Raw genomic sequence first — 19,861 nt, 5'->3', positions numbered from 1 at the left:
GCAAGGAATCGAGACAAATATAAACTCAAATAAAAGGCTTCATTGTCTTTGAGTGCTCAATGGCAAAACAGGGCCAGGAGACTTCAACCTTGATGTTACAGTGCAACCTACCGATTAACAGGTGGAATTTGGAGTGCAGCCCTTGAGGGGAAAATACAAGCAGCCACCCGAGGAAACCTTGCCAGCGGAGCAAGGTGCGCGGGGGGATCACGGCCGGGAAACTGAGGCTGCCTGCTGAGAAACGCCCGGGCTGCTCTGCCCATGGAGCTGGGAGCCGCGGCCAGGGCGGGGGGGGAGCCCTGTCTCTGTCACCTGTCTGCAGAAGAGGCGCTACACGCTCCCGTTCCCTGCAGGTGTCCGCCAGAGGGGGCCCGGCCCCCGCGCCTCTCCAGCTCCTGAGCCCAAGGCCATGTGGCAGCAGAGCAGCAGCAGCTTCCCTTTATTTCTCTATTTTTTTTGCCCCGCGGGTGTTTCCCATGGTAAAGAGAACTCGAGTATAAAATCCTACGTGACGACTTAGCCTATAAGGTTTTCAATGTCTATTTGAAGTGCAGGAGGGTTTAAATGGGCTTTGGTTTGTATGTTTTCTTCTTGCCAAACTCGGTTGTGGCACAGCAAGTTGTACATTCTCCGTCCTACATAGTTATAGCTGCTCTCTGCTCTGGGGAGCTCCCACCTGGAGCGCTGCATCCAGGTCTGGGGTCCTCAGCACAGAAAAGACAAGAACCTGGTGGAGCAGGTCCAGAAGAGGGCCACAAAGACGATTAGGGAGCTGGAGCACCTTTCCTACGAGGACATGCAGAGGGAGTTGGGTCGAGTCAAGAGACAAGAAGGCTCTGGGGAGACCTTATTGCAGCCTTTCAGTACTTACAGGGGGCTTATATGAGATGGGAACAAGAATTTTAGCAGGGTAAAAAAATGTTGTGGACAAGGGACAATGGTTTTAAACTAAAGAGGGTTGATTTAGTCTAGATATAAAGATACATTTTTTTATGTGTGGGTGGTGAGGCATTGTAACAGGTTGCCCAGAAAGATGGTGGATATTCCACCTTTGGAAACATTTAATGTCAAGTTGGATGGGGCTCTGAGCAACATGGACTAGTTGAAGATGATTATTGTATGGTTTTGGACTAAGTGACCTTTATGTGTCCCTTTCAACCCAAACTGTTCTATGATTCAATAACCGGGGTTGTAGTCATGCAAGTGTCATCTCAACCACAGTTATTTATTTATGTAAGGGAAATGTGTTTTAAATTAAACACAAAAATAGACCTATGAATAGTACATTTTTGTGTGCTTCGGTAATGTTTTATTCCAGGCTGTTTTTTCTTCTGCAGCAATAATTGACAGATCTCTGTTCCGGTTCTTACAGACTACAAAAAGCATACAACTCAAAGGCTCTGATTTGCCTCTCAGGTAGGAACCAGGACAATCTCAAAGCAGGTAAAAAAAGGAATACAAACACTCCTATTTCTTACACACACAGAGGCTTGTGGAAGTGGGTCTCTCTTTAAAAACATCTGGTTTTGTATGCAATCAAAGTAACCTGTTTGTGTCTTGAGTTATATACATCTATGGGAATGCATATATTCATCACTGCTAGACACCTCTGTGTTTTGAGGTTAAATCCTTACATCCTGGATTTCAAGAGTGTGTTAAGTGAGTGCTGAACTTTAATTAGAGCTTCTGAAAATCCTCCTATTGTGGTATTTGAATCCTAAACTTTTGACTATACTGTCCCTTGTGTCTACTAGCTGGTTACTCTTCCTTCATATAGTTCAGAACATAAGTGTGTTTATACATGGGCAATGTCCTACTTAAAACCATATTTCTAGGGACAAATTGCAAGACCAGTATTCCTGTATGTGGTATATTGCTTTTGGAATATGCTGTTCATTCTTTTACCAAATATGGATGAACATCTAAAACATTGCACGTATGTAGAGCTCCACATCAGACCAAGGGAAGGGAATCTAAAGTAACACTCAAGTTACAAAGCTGTTCAGCACTGTGTGTTTAAAACAGGGACATGTTCAACTTTTTTATACAGTGAGAGTTGTCATGGGGTTGTTACTTTTGCACCTCCATCAAAGTCCTCAGACTCAAAGAGAAGAATTAGCATTTTTTTCAGTGTGAAGCCAAACTTAAAAATAGAAGTAGAGTTTAATTTTCTGTCATGCTGATGAAATGGTTACATTTTCCAAAAATATGCCAATCTAAATAGTGAGCCAAATAAAATGAAGAAATTCTTTTTATAGCCATAAGATTGGAGTTTGTAAGAAATAGAAATATTTCTTGCCTGCTGTGCATGCACTTTCCCACCATGATGCAAGCAAGCTTTAAACCCTGATGTCCAAAACTTATCAATTATCCTTCTTCTGTGGATGAAAATTAACCAGTGCTTAAAAATCAAAACCTTACAGTTCTTAAACCCCTGCGACCCACTGCTACAAAGTCATCATAATTCAAAATTTTCTTGGCTGCACTAGGAAAGCAAATTGACAATTTCTACATGCTCTTCTTCACAAAGACATAATTTCAGCAAAATCTTTTATTATCCATTATGTTTTGGCATCTCCCAGTTTGGCACTAGCATTTAATTCTGAATACATCAAATCAAGGCAAAGTGTTAGGTGTTTACAGTGGTGATTTCTTTCTCTACTCCAGTCATCTCCTTAGAGGAGGATTTCTCTCTACAAACAAGGTACTTCACATCTAAAATGCTCTCCAAAGAGAAAAGTCAATGGTCCTTGCATTAGGTTTTCAGGCCTCATTTAAAAAAAAAATATTTTGGTAACACCTTGTAGACAATTTCAATACCTGACTCGGGCAGCAGCAAAGTGACGACAATAGGTGCTTCATTCCATTCCTTCTCCCTCACTGCTTGTTCCTGCCACTCTTAACTTAAGTTTCTTTAGTTAAATCTGTTCCCTGACCTGGTTCATCTCACAGAGGAGTAGTGCAAATCTTTGAGTTGAGGTACTGTATGTCATGCTGTTCCATGACACCACTTGTTTGGTGTCAAGTGGTGATTTCCAGGCTAAGCTCTGGTGCCTATATGAACTGTGTAAGTGATCTTGGCTTCAAAACATAAATAAATGTGTCTGAAGATTTTTCTGTATGCATGCTGGAATGCACATTAAGGCTGGGTGATAGCATTTGCCAGAATACAGGTTAAAGTTGCCATACAGTCATGTTCTGAAATTTTTTATGGGCACAGTTTCTACCACTAGAAGTTCTTGGACATCTGCTTACATAGTTTCAGCTCTGCTATTGTGTTTGACCATGTAACACCAGCAATGAGAATACTATAATAAAAAGCATACAGTCTCAGACAGAAGCATCCCATGGGCAGGAACATTTCTGTCTGTGATTCACCATGGAAATTAACTGTAGTTGTAAGACTATGAGGTCAAACTTCATGCTTGTTAAAGGCATCAGGCTATATATTTTTTTTTCTGAAATTGGTGGCATCTTGACTTTTACCTGTGGCTAGCTGAACTCTTACTCTCATTCTGTGTTTTTCAAATCCCATCTGTATTGTACTTACCTAGCAAATGTATAACTCATCACAAATCCAGGCAACTCCCACACTAAATCACTGTGGAATTCAACCAGCACAAAGTTCCCAGTGGAAGTAAAGTCTGCAACCTTCTCTGTCCCACAGTAAGGGCCAACTGCAGGTGATGTAGGGCGGCTTCCATCATGTATGAGCAAGTAGTCATAGATACATTTGTCACTATATTCCAGCTCAAAGGATAATGTTTTGAGAGATATCTGGAGAAAATACAACCAAAGCACTTTGTTTCCAGGTTGCAGCCTTTTTTCTTACCCATATTTTAACAACAACAAATACTCTAAACTCCTTGTGTGCAGGCACCATTTTTTATTCTGTGTATGCATCACATCCTGATCCCATATGGCAATGCAAATTAGTAGCAAATTATTTGCTTAGTTCATCAGTATTTGGATTGGAAGAAGAAGCAAGGGACAAGATTGATCTTCTATGCTTCACATTCTTTCCTCTAGAGAAATATAAAAACAGCTCTGTGTGATGTTTCAGTTTTCTAGTGGGAGCTCTTGCCTAGGGATTATTTTGAGCAAAGCCTTGTGGTACAGGCTAGATTGATAAGAGTTCACTTGCACTTGTAAAGGTTTTCCCTTGCTGAGCTATAGATACCAAGATCCAGCATAAATTCTTAAAATTAATTTTTGCTTTGACATTTTTACTCTGAGAATGCCTGCTGAAAAAGTGACATAACAGCTCTTATTCTTCAAGGGAAACATAGGTTTCATCAGAGAACAGTGATGAAACCCAGAAATGAATTTGTCTGTGCCTTACCTTGTATCCTACTGGAGAAGTGATGACCCAGAAACATGCTCGGTTTTTGGGGTATTTATTGGGGTAGTTTGGAGAGGTGATGACTCCCTTTGAATCTCTGAAAGTGGCTCCACAATTCACTAAGAAGTAAAGGAGAAAACCTTTATATTAACAAGAGTGTTTTATCAGTATAAATGAGCTTGCTTACACCCTACTGTATTATTTCTTCAAACCAAGAAAAAAATGTGCTACCATGAAAATCTACTGCTGAAGCACCTTATTTCTCCACGTAGTGTTTGCACCAGCAGCTGTACTGAAGGAACTAGAAACATGTCTGATAAATAATCTCTGGAGGACAGGGAAATGCTGCATCTAAAGCTGTATCTGTCTTTCCAATCAACTGTTACCATATTAGCATAGCATTCTGATGACACTAACTGCCCTTCAGAAAAGAAGCAGCTCAAGTATTCAAGATTGCATTATCAAGCTAGATCTAGTGCTTTCTAGAAATTATTCCATTGAATAAAGCAAAAAGAGTAAAAATAATATTTTTTTCTAAGATTTCTTCAATTTATGCTCTAAAGAAGTTTGGCTTTGCAGTTGAAATAAGGCAACTTTGGGCTACTGCCTTCTTGCTGAAAGCATGTCACAGCACAACAGAATTTGGTCTGGCAGTCCAGAATGTATTTGTGTTTGCAAAAAAGGCACCCCTCACATGTCTACAGGAAGTACTGTGTTTCATGTACACGAAGAAAACTTTTAATTCAGAAGGTGTAAGGTACCCAAGGTCAGTACCTCTCCTGCTGCATAAAATTCCACAAAACCTTGAATAATGTCTTGTGCAGATAAAGGCTTTGCAACCCATTGATTGAGGTCTCTTGTTGATTCTGCAGAGTTTGTGCTCTTTGGCTGCACTTCTCCTATTAATGTCAGTTATTGCATTGTTTTTATTTAAAGACATTGTTCTGGAGATATGAAGAAGTCTAGCAGAGGCTCTCGGAAGAATGTGAGCAAGACCTCAGGATAACTAACATAAGATCCATGCAACATCCCATTTTCTGTTTCCTGTGAACCTTCAGACCCATCATTACTACCCTTCTGCATTTCCAGTTGCTGTAAAAGTGTGAAGAATGACAGCAAAAAGACCCACTCTGTAGTGTATACTAAAAGTTTTCACTTCTTCTGTACAAATGTACTGCTAATGCTGTTCTGCAGGCTTTGTAAAGGAGTGTTGTTCATACCTCTGTTGTAGGAGGCTCTGAATCCTGTGGCTGTAATGCTCTCATCACTTACAAACTCTACCAGCATTGTTGATCCAGATGCCACTAAGGAGGGCAGTGGAGCCTTCCCACAGTACTTGTCCAGCAAGACAGGGGAGCTCTTGCTGTTCCCATTGTAAATTTTTATATAGTCAGAAGAACAGTCTGAGGAGCGTTGGAGATCAAAGGCCTCAAACTGCAGGAAGATCTGGAGAAACAAAAAAGCAAAAGTTGGGTTTAATGTTAAACACAGGGAAAATCTCAAACCATCTATTTGAACCTTCATATTCATTTTACTATCCCTGTATTACTGAAACCTTACTTTCTATATAAAAAGAGGACAGGATTTCACCTAGCTGTCCTATTACTCAGATCCCAGAGACAGATGTTTCACTACTGCTTGTCTTTGAAAAGCCATCCAATCTGAACTGCATAAACATCAAGTGAAATAATCCCTCTAATAGTCTTAACTCTTATGAAAATTGTTGAGACTTTCATTTACTGCATAACAAAATAAATGTCTTGATCCATGAACTGGCTCCCAGGAGTTACTCTTGGTAGCAAAATAATGCTGTGTAGCCTGGACACTGTGGTTCAACCCTTTTTTCTCCTAATAAAAGTTACCTTACTTCGACGGATGCGGATCAACCACAGACAGTTGCTATTGTTCGGGTATGGGGATGGGTAATTGACAGAGGAGAACGAGCCTTTGGGTTTAGGCAACACAGAGCTACAGCAATCTGAAGGGAAGAACCAAACAGTGTTGAAGAGAATGAAAACTGCACAAAAATACTCCCATAATGCCTGACATGTCTCTCCGATCATTTGCAGCAGTCAAACTTGTCTAAATTAATTATAATGCTTACAACTGTATTGCTGTTCTTGCTATGCAAGTTATTGAAAACCTCCAAGTGAAACAAAGGTAGTTAAAGTGCTTACCTGTTTCAGCTACTAATGTTTTTTTAAAAGGCAATAGGGCTTCCCTCACATATTTCAGTTTACTAGAAAGGGCCTGGGTCTTTCATGAACTTTCATGAACAGAAGTACTTTCAATGACAGCAGTACATCAATTTCCATCAGCAGCTGTATGTGTATTCAAAAGTGTGCACAAAAATCAAGCTTAAAAACAAGATTTTGTCAAAGCTGAGAGAGGCAGTCACTGAGAGAAGATAGTAACAAAGAGCACTGAAGTCAACCTACAGACCTAGTGACTGGTATACAAAGTTTGATCTCATCTGTCTTTTGTCTTTCCACATCTTCATTTTTTGCATTTTATTGAATTCCCCAAATTACAGAATATGAATATATGACATCTGCTCATGGGAATTTATGACATTTTTCTCTTGAGTTTTCCTGAGACAACTAGACTTTTTATGGGTTTCTTTAGTTCCCAAGTTTTTCCTCCTTTTTTTAAAATTTAGTCCTTTTCTTCCAAAACATACAGATCTAATTATGAAATTGCATAGTAATGGTACTGAAGTGTGATTCATTCCCAGTCCCACTGTCAAGAATAAATATTGCTAAATACTTGTTATCACTATCTTTGAGACACATAAACTGTGAAGTTGTTGTATCTGAAGTTGCGAATTTGGAGGAGCCACTCTCAGCAATGATTTCTGTACCTAACAATCCAGCTGAAGAAATGCTGATTTCTTCTCAATTCAAATTCTTTAATTAAGTTCTAACACAAGAGCAGAATTTAGTACACTAATATTTAGATCTTGTTAATGCTTCTTGCTATTTTGGTGGAAACTAATTGAATAATATCTCAGAAAAGTCAAACACCATATAAATCAATTAGCCTTTGTCCTTGTAGTTGAAGCAAAACCCATGCAGTGCAGGAGCATGATGTTATACCAAGATGTTCTGTGTATCTTGGCTGAAGAGTTCCTGTTTACAGAGGAAATCTAGGTATTTCTAGACCTGAAGATACTACAGGCATGAATTAAGAAATGGATGTGGCAAGAAAGTAGATATCTATACATGCCTATGGTTTTCTCCTCAAAGGTGTTCTGATCAGTCTGAATGGCACCCATACTTACAGCCCTGCAGTCACTTTGTAATTAAGAGAAATCACAAATCTGCTGGCACTACTGATACACATGACTCTAAGATATAGTCATGGCTGAGTAAAAGCTTACATGCTTTGCAACCTTCAGACCTTTCCTGAAATGAGATTTTGACAGAGGTAGCAACCATGAGTTCTCTAATGGATTTTGCTTATCTCAAAGAGCAGGATTAGGTGAGGATAACTCAAAATGAGAGTGAATTATTGAAAGTAAACTGTCCTTTCCAAGAAGGCAGCAGTTTGGCACAGGGACAGTTCAGTTTTGTGTTGTAGGGTGAGAGAGACATAGTGAAGGGACTGTGTGCCTTAGTTTGCTAAATAAAGTTTCTTTTGGGGATGTCTGTCAGTGCCTACAGACATCAGGAGTATTCACATGCCTTCTGCCTACAACACTTACTGCACTTGTAGAGCTTGTTGATTTTAGCTACATCCAAGTTACTCAGCCCTTCTCTCTGCCCAATAGGTATAGAGGGATCAGGAACTGGTACAATAGTTGGTTTTCCTGGAGTGCTGGAGAAATCATACCTGTAGAAATAAGGAAATCACATTTCTAGATTGCTTTCCATAGACAGAGAAGTTCTCTAACTGCATGATCATTTTTCATGTACCACATAAACAGAATTTTAATGGAAACGGACAAGAAGCTTCTCAGAGACCTGGTAGCTTCCCTGAAGAGGAACAGCATAGCAGATATTTGGTGTTGAGCAGGTAAAAGCAAACAAGCAGAAAAAGCTGCTCTGTCCTGAGTGAAAATGCCTTTCACCAATGTCAAGCAAAATGGACTGAATCCCACTTTCTTGGTTCCTGAGGCAGAGGAGCAGAAATAGTTCTGTCTCAGTTACTAATTGCCAATTTGCTATTTGCAATTTCCTGCCTCCTGCTAGTCCAGTTTTATTTCATGTTTTTTTTCAGAAATTGTTACTTGCTTGTGGAAATGAAGGACATGATACAAGCTTGTACATTATGGACTAAAACACAGCCTTAGACAATGTTCCCAGATTAACATAGGGCAGCACACAACATCTCAATGATATAAAAAATTGCATCTTTCTTGCCTCTATACTTGAATGTTGTTGTCTATGATCAGCTGTTACTACATTTACATGCCTACATGCTACATTTACATTTACAAAATAATTTAAGCTTCAGAACTGGTTTAGATCAGTGATTCAGTAGTTAGACTTTGGGCCACAGCCATGTCAAAGGCCTTTAGCAAGAGGCAAGAGTACGTTGGAAGAAAATGTGGTCCTATGTTTCGATTCTATCCATATCAACTCTTGTTTTCCATGAATCCTGCTGACAAATGCTCACCCTTAATTATGTCCATGCACTCAATTTTAAATGAACAGCAAAAGTCACTCCCTGAACAAGCAACTTCTTCTTCCTAGATCTGAGCAGAAGATCTGAAAGGTGTTTGCTCCTTTGAAAGGATACCTCCACAAACAACTTACGCGCCATAGTGCATCACTGAAGAGTAGTCATAGGGAAGGCCCAGGTTTTTGGAATTCATTTTTCCAAAGTTCCCTTGTTCCCCTGTAAGGTAGGAAAGCAACATTTCAGTCAGAACAATTATTAATGCTCTAATAGTACACTCCCTGCTGTCATAATCTAGAGAGTAACATAGGATACCAATATGTGTTCTCATGAGATCTTGGATGTTTCAAAACCACTAGAGATTTTTGAAATCCATGGGAACCCATTTTTACAGTCTAGTAGGTTTCAGAATATAAAGTTAATCAAATAAATTTTGATATAATCAATGAATACATTCTATTCTTGAAGCAAAGTATTCCTCTGTCCATCTTCATTAGGGTGTCTCCAAATACATTTCAGTGCATTATCTTGAATACCATAAGCATCCAAACTATGTCCCCAAAGCTGCATACCTTGAGAGTGAAATCTGGCTGACCACCTAGATGAAAAATTCAGAGCTATGCATGGGTGATATCTTGCTGAGTTCTTCCACCATAGGGTTATAATGCCACAAAAGAAAGGAATACATTTTCCCTGTCCCGGAGCCCATGCTACTGGACATGTTCTGGTTTTGTCTCTGGTCAAACCCATCAGTAGTGACTAGCGTGAAGCGATATGACTCACATGGAGCAGAAAAACAAATTCTGTCAGAACAGCTGCTGAGCATCTCATCACTTTTCATCTGTTTAACCTTAAAAAGCCAATATGAGATAAGAAGGTGTTACACTGGTACAGGGCTGGGGCCCAGGGACAGAGATGGGATTTCACATCACCTAGCTTTCTTTCTCCAAGTTAGGCACTGAAGCTATTCCTTACGGCTTCCAAGATAGTCAGATGAGAGGGAAAGAAAGAGAGACACAGTTGGAAAGAGTTTCATATGAAGACATTTTTTTTTCTCACTGACTGGAGATCATGAATATGAATTACATGCTGGGTCTCTTCTCCATGGTGAGAGAGGCAAACAAGCACTGTCAGAGCAGTGAGCTGAATGCAGCCAGCCTGGCATTAAGACTAAAGCCCTAGCCACTGAGCACTACTTTCCAGTTCTGTACCTTCATTATTGTAACTACAAATGTGGTTTGTAAACCACAGACCATCTGGACAAGAGTTCAGAGTTGGACATCCTTGAGATTAACACAGCTGTCAGGCTTGCAGCCAGAGCAGATCTCAGCCAGTAATGTTCTTCAGCACTGGTCCTGGACTGAGGGCTAAGAGATGAAAGAGAAGATTTGAAATCCCCAAGTAACAGAAAATTTGTGGATAAACATGAATTTGGAGCTTTTCATAACTGTAAAACTCAGTCAAGGCTTAAACTGTTTCTCAACAGTATTTGCCTTCCTGACTCTGTTCTAATCTCAGTCCCTCTTATCTGCTATACTGACTTCAGAAAGAATTATCAGCTAGTGTGCAGCTTTTTTTGAGGTGATGAACAGAGAACACAGTTCAAACCTGGTGAAACATTGAAGCATATGGCTACTGTTTGGCACAGAAGTGCTTTGCTGAATTAGTTTGCTAAATAAAGAAAAAGTGACAGCATCCTGGCTGGACTAAGGTGCTGCCAGCAAACTACTACCTACCTCATCACATGTCAGAGAGATCTGGCTGTCTAGACCTGCACATGTCTGGGGACTTACCCCATCTTTTCCATTCTCAAAAAAGAAAAAAAAAATCTGCCAGAATATAAGTGCAATGACTCAGAAGAGCTGAAAAAGAAACTATGGCTGAAGACTCTGAATATATTTTTTTTCACAAAAGGGTAGGAAAAACAAACTGAGTTTCCAGTAGCTAAGTGGACAGCAACTGATCAGGCTGCATTTTGTCCAAACAAAGAAGTAGGATGGCTTCCAAGGTAAATTGCTGGATAAAAACAAAAGCCAGAAAATATTCACAATATGAAAGTCCTGGCAGGAGAAAAACAGCTTGTGTGAGTAAGCTGAGATGCTGGAAAAGATCTTGAGGTCTAGTTCTGCACCATCAAGGTCAGCAGGAGCTCTGGCATCAGCACTGTTAACAGCAGCATGTTTTAACATTACAGTCTTCATGAACATAGCTTTTTCTCCATTTCCTTTTCCCTTCATATATTTGTATTTTTTCCCTACAGTGCTTGAGCTGTGCACTCTGCATTTCAACTCCCTTGCCACAACAATCATCTCATTCTCCACCCATGGTGAACACTCAAAACACCAGTGATAGACCTCATCTCCTTTGAAAAACCCTTGTCCTCTTTACCTCTTCCCCCTCATTTATAATTTCATGATACTGTGCCTGAATCAGAGCTTGGTTACATTTGTATCCTTCAGGAATTATGACATCTGAACCTGTGGAGTTCCCTTTGCAAAACTAGTGTAAGATTATGTGTGTTTAGTGAATATAATTTCATGTTTTCAACTTCTCTTTCCTAGCACATCTTTTGCTGACATTTCAAACACGGTACACCCTTGTCGTACAATGGCGAACAACTCACAGCAAAACTACACCTTAACACTAGGGCTGAAACCTCAATAAAGAACAACAAAAATGGAATTTACTTAGGATATCATGGGAATAGCTGAAGAAAGTTTGGAGAACAGTGTGCTAGGAATTTGCAATAAAAACAATCAAGTTCCATCTGGAGAAGAAGATGGATATATTTTTAGCTGTGCATGATACTGAGTAGTTGAGTATCTTATTTGTTGAAGAGACTTAATAGAATTTAATATTCAATTGTCCAGCCTAATTTACTATTATTTTCTATAATGAACTAAATTGGCTATTGTATTTTTACAGTTGTTATGGATAACTCAGCTCTCTAACAGATGTCAGACAAGTGACTCCCTGCATACTTTCTTCTGATATTTTCCTTCTATGGACCGCTGTCTCACTTCCCCTTGGATTTCTTGCCATTCTCTCTACCTTTTCCTCCCCAGAGACTGCAGCTCTTGTACATGATGAGCCCATGTTCCCAGCACACAGATTATGGGCACCTGCCCAACCTTTTCATTCTGCATTCCTTTCCATAAATAGTACCCACTCATTTTTCCTCTACAGAATTAGCACTCCTGATTGCTCCCCACGGCTCCATCTTTTCATGTGTATATGATCCTGTCCACAAGGTGGAAATAATTTGAGTCTTTCCTCTCACATCAAGCCAGGTCCCAGAATTTTGCAGATGCTAATGGTTGCATGTGTTTCCAAAGTCTCCACACTTGAGCCACTTGTTCATACACATTTTAGGATATGTGTATTTCACTCACTGCCAAGATGCCTACTGGCTGCCTTCCCCTAATTCCATGGCTTTCCCGGGATAGAATTGTTGTGTGTGGTTACCCATCATGATCCTGAATGTCACACTTCACACCCCTCATTTAAGGGTCCCATAGCCTCACCTCCTGGCCATTGTCTTTGCAATAACATTTTGTAATCCTGATGATCCTGGTATTTTGGGGTATGGGCTCAAGATGGCAATCAAAATAAGAATATAGAGCTACTTTTAGGCTGCATCTTTAACACTGCCATAGGTGTAACCACAGAAAGTCCCTTAATACAAACACTGAACAAGAAATTCCCTTAATACAAACACTGAACAAGAAATTCCATCACACTGAATGTGCTACTGCTGCTGCTGCAATTCAGCCAGCATTAATCATGCTCCTTACTTGCATTCTTGTTCACAAGAGAAACATTCTCCTTTAACTGTAAGGATATATTTTCTCTTAAGATTTAGTGGACATACCTGCCACTATGTGTTCCCACATAATCTTGACAAACCTGTCCCGATCACTCCGTGCCTGTTCATGGATGAAACCCAGAGCGTGGTTCATTTCATGCTGAATTGCTCCTTTATCCATGCAACCATTTTTCACCAGACCTACTGCTTGACGACCTCCAATCTTTCCAAAGTAAGACCAGCAGCTGAGAATAAGCAATCAATAACCAAAAGGATCACATTTACAAATACAAATATATAGATGCATTGATTATGTCACCAAGGTTCTCTAGATATGCAGCCACAGCAGGGGACATGCAAATAGTCCCTGGCATGAGATATTTAGGCTTCTGGAAGCTGTCAAATGACACAGTGGGAGGGAAATGAAGCCTTTGTGATGAGGATGGCAAATTTTAAACCAGTAAAATTGCTATATAAAACTAAGGTGAAACAGTATAAAGTGTTAAACAAAGAACCTGAAGGAATTATACTTATTTAAATGTTTACAACAATTAAGAAAAAAATCTTATTTTGAATTACACCCCATTATCTTTAAATCCACACACACACACTTATTACTGCAGCCTATTAGCTGATGTAACTACCAGTATATCTAAAGAAAAATTAAAAATTGCACTTTGTCTCTAAATCTTTACTGCTAGGATGAATTAAAAAAAAAAAAACCCAAACCAATCACTAAAATTCAAAACAAACCAGAAGAATCTGAAAGACCTTTTGAGTGCTGCCACTCTCAGAAGACGGGAGCTTACCTCTGCCCTCGCTCAACATAAACATAGTCTGTTTCTGTAGTGCGATTTACAAATTGCACACAGGTCAGTGTGGAGATCTCTTGCAAAGCATCAGCAATCCAAGACCTCTCTGTTATTGCTAGAAAGAGAAGGGGGCCAGGAGAAATCTTTCTTGGTTAATCAAAAAACAAAGTGCATTGATGGGGTGCATTCCTTCAAAACTTCACAGCAGTTGTTAGCTCTTTATCATACAAGTATAGTAAAAAAAGGGCACCAGACATTCAGAGATTTTCAAACTGATCGGACTTTTATGGGGGAGTATAACAATTACAGCTATCCCATATTATTTAGGAGACAGCAGATGGAAAGCAAAAGATTGGCATTATATCTTCCATTAGACAGAACAGAAGAAATGAGGCAGTTTCAGATACAAATAATTGGATTAAAATATCCCAAATGAGCCATCTGATTGTAGCTAAGCACCAAAACCCTGTTTTGTTTATCAGAAAGAGCAACTGCTTGCCACAGACCCCTTGGAATCACTTGAGACAGCCAAGGCTCTGAAGATCACTGTTTCTATTCAGGTACCAAATAAAGATCAGAGTGTTTATCTACTTTGGAACATTTTGGCCTAATTTGGCTTCCTCAGTTATGAATCATCTACAACTGATGTGTATCTCAATTTCCTAATATTTAAACTTTGGAGAGAGGAAGACAGAGGGAATAACCCTCACCTATCCACAAGAGTATATACTGCAGTTCTGGAGGTACATGGGCAGAGAAGCAGCCTGGGTAACACAGAGATTGAGCTTTCCTCAGTTCCTTTCACAAGGAGGGAATCAGCAAAGGAAAATAATATCTCCAATGATTTTTCCTCCATTTTTGCCTCTACAGGGATTCTAGCATGGGAATATTTCTATGAGAGATTTGAAACAAAACTATAAAGTTCAAAAACATGTTCCTAGTGGAAATTTTGACAAAAATACATTTATAATGTGAACAAATTATGCCTCCTCTAATGTATTTCCTAAATATCAAAGTACATGGTGTCTAACAGGAGCGAGCTCATATTTGAAATTACAATTAGTTACATGACTATTGGCCCAAGTAACCAGATATTTTAGTGTGATCTGTTTGGAGTCTTAGCCAAACTTCCATGGGGTTAACAGGATAAAAAAAGAGATGTGTCAATAAATTCTCACTTGTGCAAAGGTTGCTTTCAGTGCATGCCAGAGAAACATAAAATAACAGGGAGTATAGGGATAGGGAAATCAAGGCTAACTTTGGAGCATCCATTGGCATACACTCACAGAAATCAGAAGAGATGTTAACTGGAACTTTGACCAGTCCGTCTTGCGATTTGGGCCATAAACAGCTCTCACAGTTAATTGCACTGCGTCGCCCCCTTCTTAATAGGATGTCTCCTTCATACACAGCTATTTCACCTGGCAGGTGCAGAAAATAAAGAACATACAAGGCACTGAGAAGGCAAACAAGTGTGCAGAAAGAGAGGTGAGAGGTACACACTAACCAAGATTTTGCATCTTTGGAAACTTCTTTCACTGAAGTTTATTTCCTAATAATGTGCGGAAGGATTAGTATACTAGACTGGTTAGATCTGCCTTGCTTCCTGGATAGAAAAGTTTAGTATTAATAAAAATAAATAAATAAACAAACAAACAAACAAATAAATAAAAACAAAATAAAATTTTAAAAAAGTTTAGTATTAATGTCATAGTGCAGCTGTAATCAAATTGTGACTAAATAAACTTTAGCTTAAGAAGCTTTGGGAGCTTTCAGAGGGGAATGCTAAGTGTTATAAGTCATTGTTCTCTTCATTAGAGCTTGTGGAATTAAAGAAAAATTATAATTGACCTCTTGAAAAATAGAATTAAACATACGAAAGAAATCACTATTTTTATCACGCATATTGAATGTATGCAAGCTATTAATTTCCAGGTTAACTGTGAATTTGACATAAGACATTGTGACGTGCTCCTCAGTTCTGACATTAAAACACTGGGAATACATTTCTCACAGACAAAAGCTATCTGTTATTAGGCAAAAAAATGTCAGAAGTCTTGGGTATAGCAGACAGGAAAGTACCATATATCACATAAGAAAGAGAACAAAGTGAAAAATATTCCGATTTGCTAGGGCTACATATGAAAAAGAACATTTCATGCAGCAACTGTTCAATATTCTTCTTAAATTCTTTATCATAACAGCATAAAAAAATCACACTGAATGTGACTTTAAAACACATTTGAGTTCTGTGAATTGCCTTCCACTGATGGTGGAGAAAAGAAAACATTTTCAAAGAGAAAAAGACACCAAATCATGATATTGAGGCAGCTCCACCAAAACCATTCATTATTATATAATAATTACAATTAAACTCACCTGAGTCATCCTTTCTTGTAGGTATCTGGAAAAAAAAAGAGCACGTATATTTTAGTACATGCTCATCTCCATAGCAGAAAACTTCTATCAAGCAGAAACACAGCAGTAAGAGTTTCTAATTAATTTTAAGATAGAGTAACTCAGCAGCAGCAATGGAAATTCTCAACATCTCAGAGCAGGGACACACCTGGACAGGTTTACTTAGTGCAAAGCTACAGAGAAATGCTAAATGAGTTGGCAGAAGAAAGTACTTCATCTTCAAATTTCCAGGATGGTCTTCTCTGCTCTGCAGCTCAGTTCTCAAAATTGTGGTTAGTTTACTTGGGGCAAGTTGTATGGGAAAGCTGCTGCTGTTGTTAACAAGCGTAACAAAATTAGATAACAAGAAGTATTTTCACAAAACAAACAAGCTGCAGGACCTCTCAAGAGAATTTCCAGGCTCTCATTTCTTATTTATCTTCAGAAAACAGAGGAAGTGGAGCAATAGGAAAGAAAATTCAGTAACCTTAAAGTGACTCATCTTTAATTCTAAGAAGAAGCCATGAGCTGCTGCAGGTCCCCCCACTGCTGACCAAGGGACAGGATATCCGGCAGCAGTCTGTTTACAGCAAAACTCCATCTCAAGGAACTCTTTGATCCATCCACACTGACTACCTGTGATAGTAACTCCTTCGTTTACTACCACTAAACCCACTGTTTACTGCCTTAGTTTGCTCTGCAGAGCCCATCTATCTGCTTGTCCTCTCTGCACAGCTCCCAGCCAAGCATTTCTGGCCAGGAGCACTAAAAATCTGTTGGAGTCAGAGATGAATCTGCTTGTTGACAGAAATCCTTATTCCAACATGGTATCTTGCAATATAATCATTGCTGACAGAAATGGTGTGTCTATCTGGAGTCTGCAAATACATAAAACCACCAGGTCACAGAGTTTTGGCTTCCCAGCTTCTGGGAAGCCCTCCTTCCTTTGATGTCCATGAATAGAAACAAGACTAGAAAAGCAGACTGAATTCTAGAAAACTCACACTGTAAGAATAAGCCAAAAAATTAGAATATTCATGCTAAAGCCACATGAACATCACCATAGGCAGGCAGGTCCCCTGAAAAAATACTGAGGAGCTACTGAAAATCGTAAAGATTTACTGTATCTGATCTTTAAGAAAAAAGCAAGAAAACCTTTGACATTTCCTGCAAGAACAATATTTTGAGGAACCTATGTGGTCCACAGCAAATCAAGATGATAAGTGCCTTTCCAGAGAGATATATGGGCTGGTCCTTTGTTTCTGAGGAGTACTTTGCTAGGAAAATTTTAGCTGATATTATGTAAAGCTTTGCTACTATTGTTTTCATTTTCCTCTACTAACAGTTTGCTCCTCAGCTTTCTAAAACATTCCACATCTCTGTGACTTCCACAATTTATTTGCATTTATCATTTCCATGTAGAAAAATAATGAGGTGCAGATAAAAAGGACTCTTTTTCGTTTGGCTGATCAGAGGATGAAGTTCAGAAGTCCTCATTAGTTTGTTACATCGTTAACTAGAGCTGCTCCAGTACAGTTCCATGCAACCTCTGTGTCTATTCAAGATCAGGCTCAAAAGAGAGACAGAAGGAGTCACAGGAGTGTATTTCTGCTACACATCACAAAATGACAGAGGAGAGAGCAGGAGTTATTAGGCAATAAAAGCAAGAGAACAAGACCAGATCACTGTGGAGAGCCTGCAGCTGGGTCACTCCAGGTGTGCAGCAAGCAGGGATGGGAGGGCCCTTTGAAGTTCTGCCATACAGTTTTGCATATTCATTCCATGGGAAGAAAAAAGCCCTCAAAGCAAGGGATTTATCCCATGGTTTAATTAGTTTTCCTGACTGCCAGAAACAAAGGATGTTTATCAAGGCTAATTTATAGACCAAAGTCTTGTATCGCCCGATAGCACATTATCAGGAGTTGTCTCATAGATGCAAATTTCCTTTTTGATCCTCCTTGTCTACATTATCTGCTTTGATATTCTACCAGAATACTGTCCAGGTCTTGGTTTCATTATCTATCCAAATTTGACTACACAGCTGTAACTTGCTTTACTTCTCCCATATGCCTTTTCTTACATTGCATTTGACAGTTCTCATTCTCAGCCACATTGTCCTTGATCTGCCACATATTTTACTACTGCTATTTTAAAAAAAAATTTAATATTATGTTTTTTACATTTTTGGGGATGCTTAATTAGTTTCACCTTTATTCCATGACATTGAATGGGCAATTCTCTCACCATGTAATCCAAGCTGCTCTTGGTAAAACGTTAAATGACAAAATCAGAAAAAACAAACACCTATAGGTGTTCAAGAAGAGGGTTTTTCCCTAGTTCTGTATCAGTAACACGTATCATCACAAGCATTAAGTATTGTGTGTCCCATTTTTTTCCATAATGAGAAAGCACAGAGGCATTTTCCCTGTCTAAAACATTAGAGTGAATGAACCTATGAAGGGTTCCCTTCCTGTGAAGGGAAGCAAAATTCAGGAAGGTGAATGGCCATGTGATTGTCTCAGCATCCAGTGGAATATCACATTAAAGCTCAGTTCCTCAGCTATTCACTCAAAGGTTATGAAGGTAATTCCTCAAGAACAAACAGTTGGCATCATTCAACTGTGTATTCACCTTAGGAAGCTGATTACTTTTGAGGAGGAATCACAGCTATCTCTATTTAAAGAGGCCAACTATTCTTACTACATAAAAGTCCCTAGTTTTTAAAGTAACAATTATAGAAAGCATTGCACTTACTACATGACAACTATTTTTAAGGCTGTTTTGAGGGAGAAGTCAGCTTCTGTGGAAGAGCATTTAAAAATACCTGTAGCCATTAAATAAAGCTATTATACTACATTATAACAGGCTGAAAAAAGTTAAACAATAAAAACATGCAAAACTTCATTTGTGTTTGGAATTAAAGATATTTAAGAGTTAACTGTTTACAGATATAATGTCTTTCAGGATGCTAGGATTAGTGAAAGCATGCAATTCATGCCTCATTAACTGATTGAGAGAAGAAAATGAGCTTTCCTGTTTTTGAGTTGTCAGTCAGTTAATCAGTTTAGAATAATTAAATCATTGACCTTGATCAAGTGCAAAAGTGTTTTGGCTTTTGCGGAAAAGGTCAAAATCACAAAAATAAGATTTAAATCTGTTCCCTGGTCCTTACTTTGTCCCAGTCACCAGGCAGCAAAAGCAAACCTTTCACAGAAAAGGTTTTGAGCAAAGCATACACTTGATACAAAAAACCTTTGAATGCTAGTTTTAATATAATTAGTCAGTTGAGGTGTATGTTACAGCATTTTATTCCACTGCATATATTGACATATTTCCACATTTTAGGTACGCTTTTATTTAAAATAAAGATTTATTCTTTAAAAGAAAAAAAGTCACCAGAGTCAATGCTGAACTATGCTGAAGTCAGTTTAAAAACAACAGGTATGCAGACTCTGTTCCTCCCAGACCCCCCCCAGCAGTGTGAACTCTGCTATTTTACCACCACTTCTCTTTTACCTTTCCAGTGTCAGAATGATACAATGTTAGAGAGGTGCAAGTCCAAAGATTTTGCACTGGAGATAACTCCAGGGGTCAGTGACCCTTAACCCCAGATGATGCCTAAAGACAAGAAGCATTTACAGCACAGTCAGTTTTCTCTGATTTGCTGTAGGCTGAAGAGAGCTTTACTACAGCCTTTGAACTTGATGCATGGGGAAAGTTGGGATCCAGGAGACAAGTTACAAAGGTTGTTTTCAGTATTTGAATATCTACATACCCAAGGACTGAGCCAGATGGGACTGGATGGTCTACAGCTACCCTGGTTCTGGTAAAACCTGGTCAGAAGACAGTGTCCAACTGCAAACATCACACTAAAGCATTGTTTTA

At 39.0% G+C, this 19,861-nt stretch overlaps 1 protein-coding gene across 1 annotated transcript; it reads right to left on the bottom strand.

Annotated features, from left to right (window-relative positions):
* Positions 1 to 1,286: 1,286 nt before the first annotated feature.
* On the bottom strand, positions 1,287 to 16,311 carry LOC111930197 (embryonic protein UVS.2-like). Its single transcript, XM_023928146.2, has 11 exons — positions 16,146 to 16,311; positions 15,959 to 15,983; positions 14,866 to 15,000; positions 13,577 to 13,694; positions 12,834 to 13,012; positions 9,100 to 9,181; positions 8,046 to 8,173; positions 6,205 to 6,320; positions 5,563 to 5,788; positions 4,343 to 4,461; positions 1,287 to 3,777 (listed from the first exon to the last, which is right to left on the bottom strand). Exons 1-11 carry the CDS (start codon positions 16,212 to 16,214, stop codon positions 3,547 to 3,549), a joined length of 1,428 nt encoding a protein of 475 aa, XP_023783914.2. The 5' UTR covers positions 16,215 to 16,311; the 3' UTR covers positions 1,287 to 3,546.
* Between the last annotated feature and the right edge of the window lie 3,550 nt (positions 16,312 to 19,861).

The sequence above is a fragment of the Cyanistes caeruleus genome, chromosome 6 (genome assembly GCF_971803275.1).
Source record: "Cyanistes caeruleus chromosome 6, bCyaCae1.hap1.1, whole genome shotgun sequence".
Classification (NCBI taxonomy): Eukaryota; Metazoa; Chordata; class Aves; order Passeriformes; family Paridae; genus Cyanistes; species Cyanistes caeruleus.
The sequence above is the reverse complement of the archived record's forward strand: the minus strand, read 5'-3'. Positions and strand labels throughout refer to the sequence as shown.

Bases quoted from the DNA above. Each gene is read 5' to 3' on its own strand.
- LOC111930197 (XM_023928146.2), bottom strand. From the start codon at position 16,214: ATGAAGTACTTTCTTCTGCCAACTCATTTAGCATTTCTCTGTAGCTTT. The intron at 8,174-9,099 runs GTAAGTTGTTTG...TTATTTCTACAG, and splicing joins TCAGTGATGCACTATGGCGC to GTATGATTTCTCCAGCACTC. The intron at 3,778-4,342 runs GTAAGGCACAGA...TATTTTCTCCAG, and splicing joins CTTCTCCAGTAGGATACAAG to ATATCTCTCAAAACATTATC.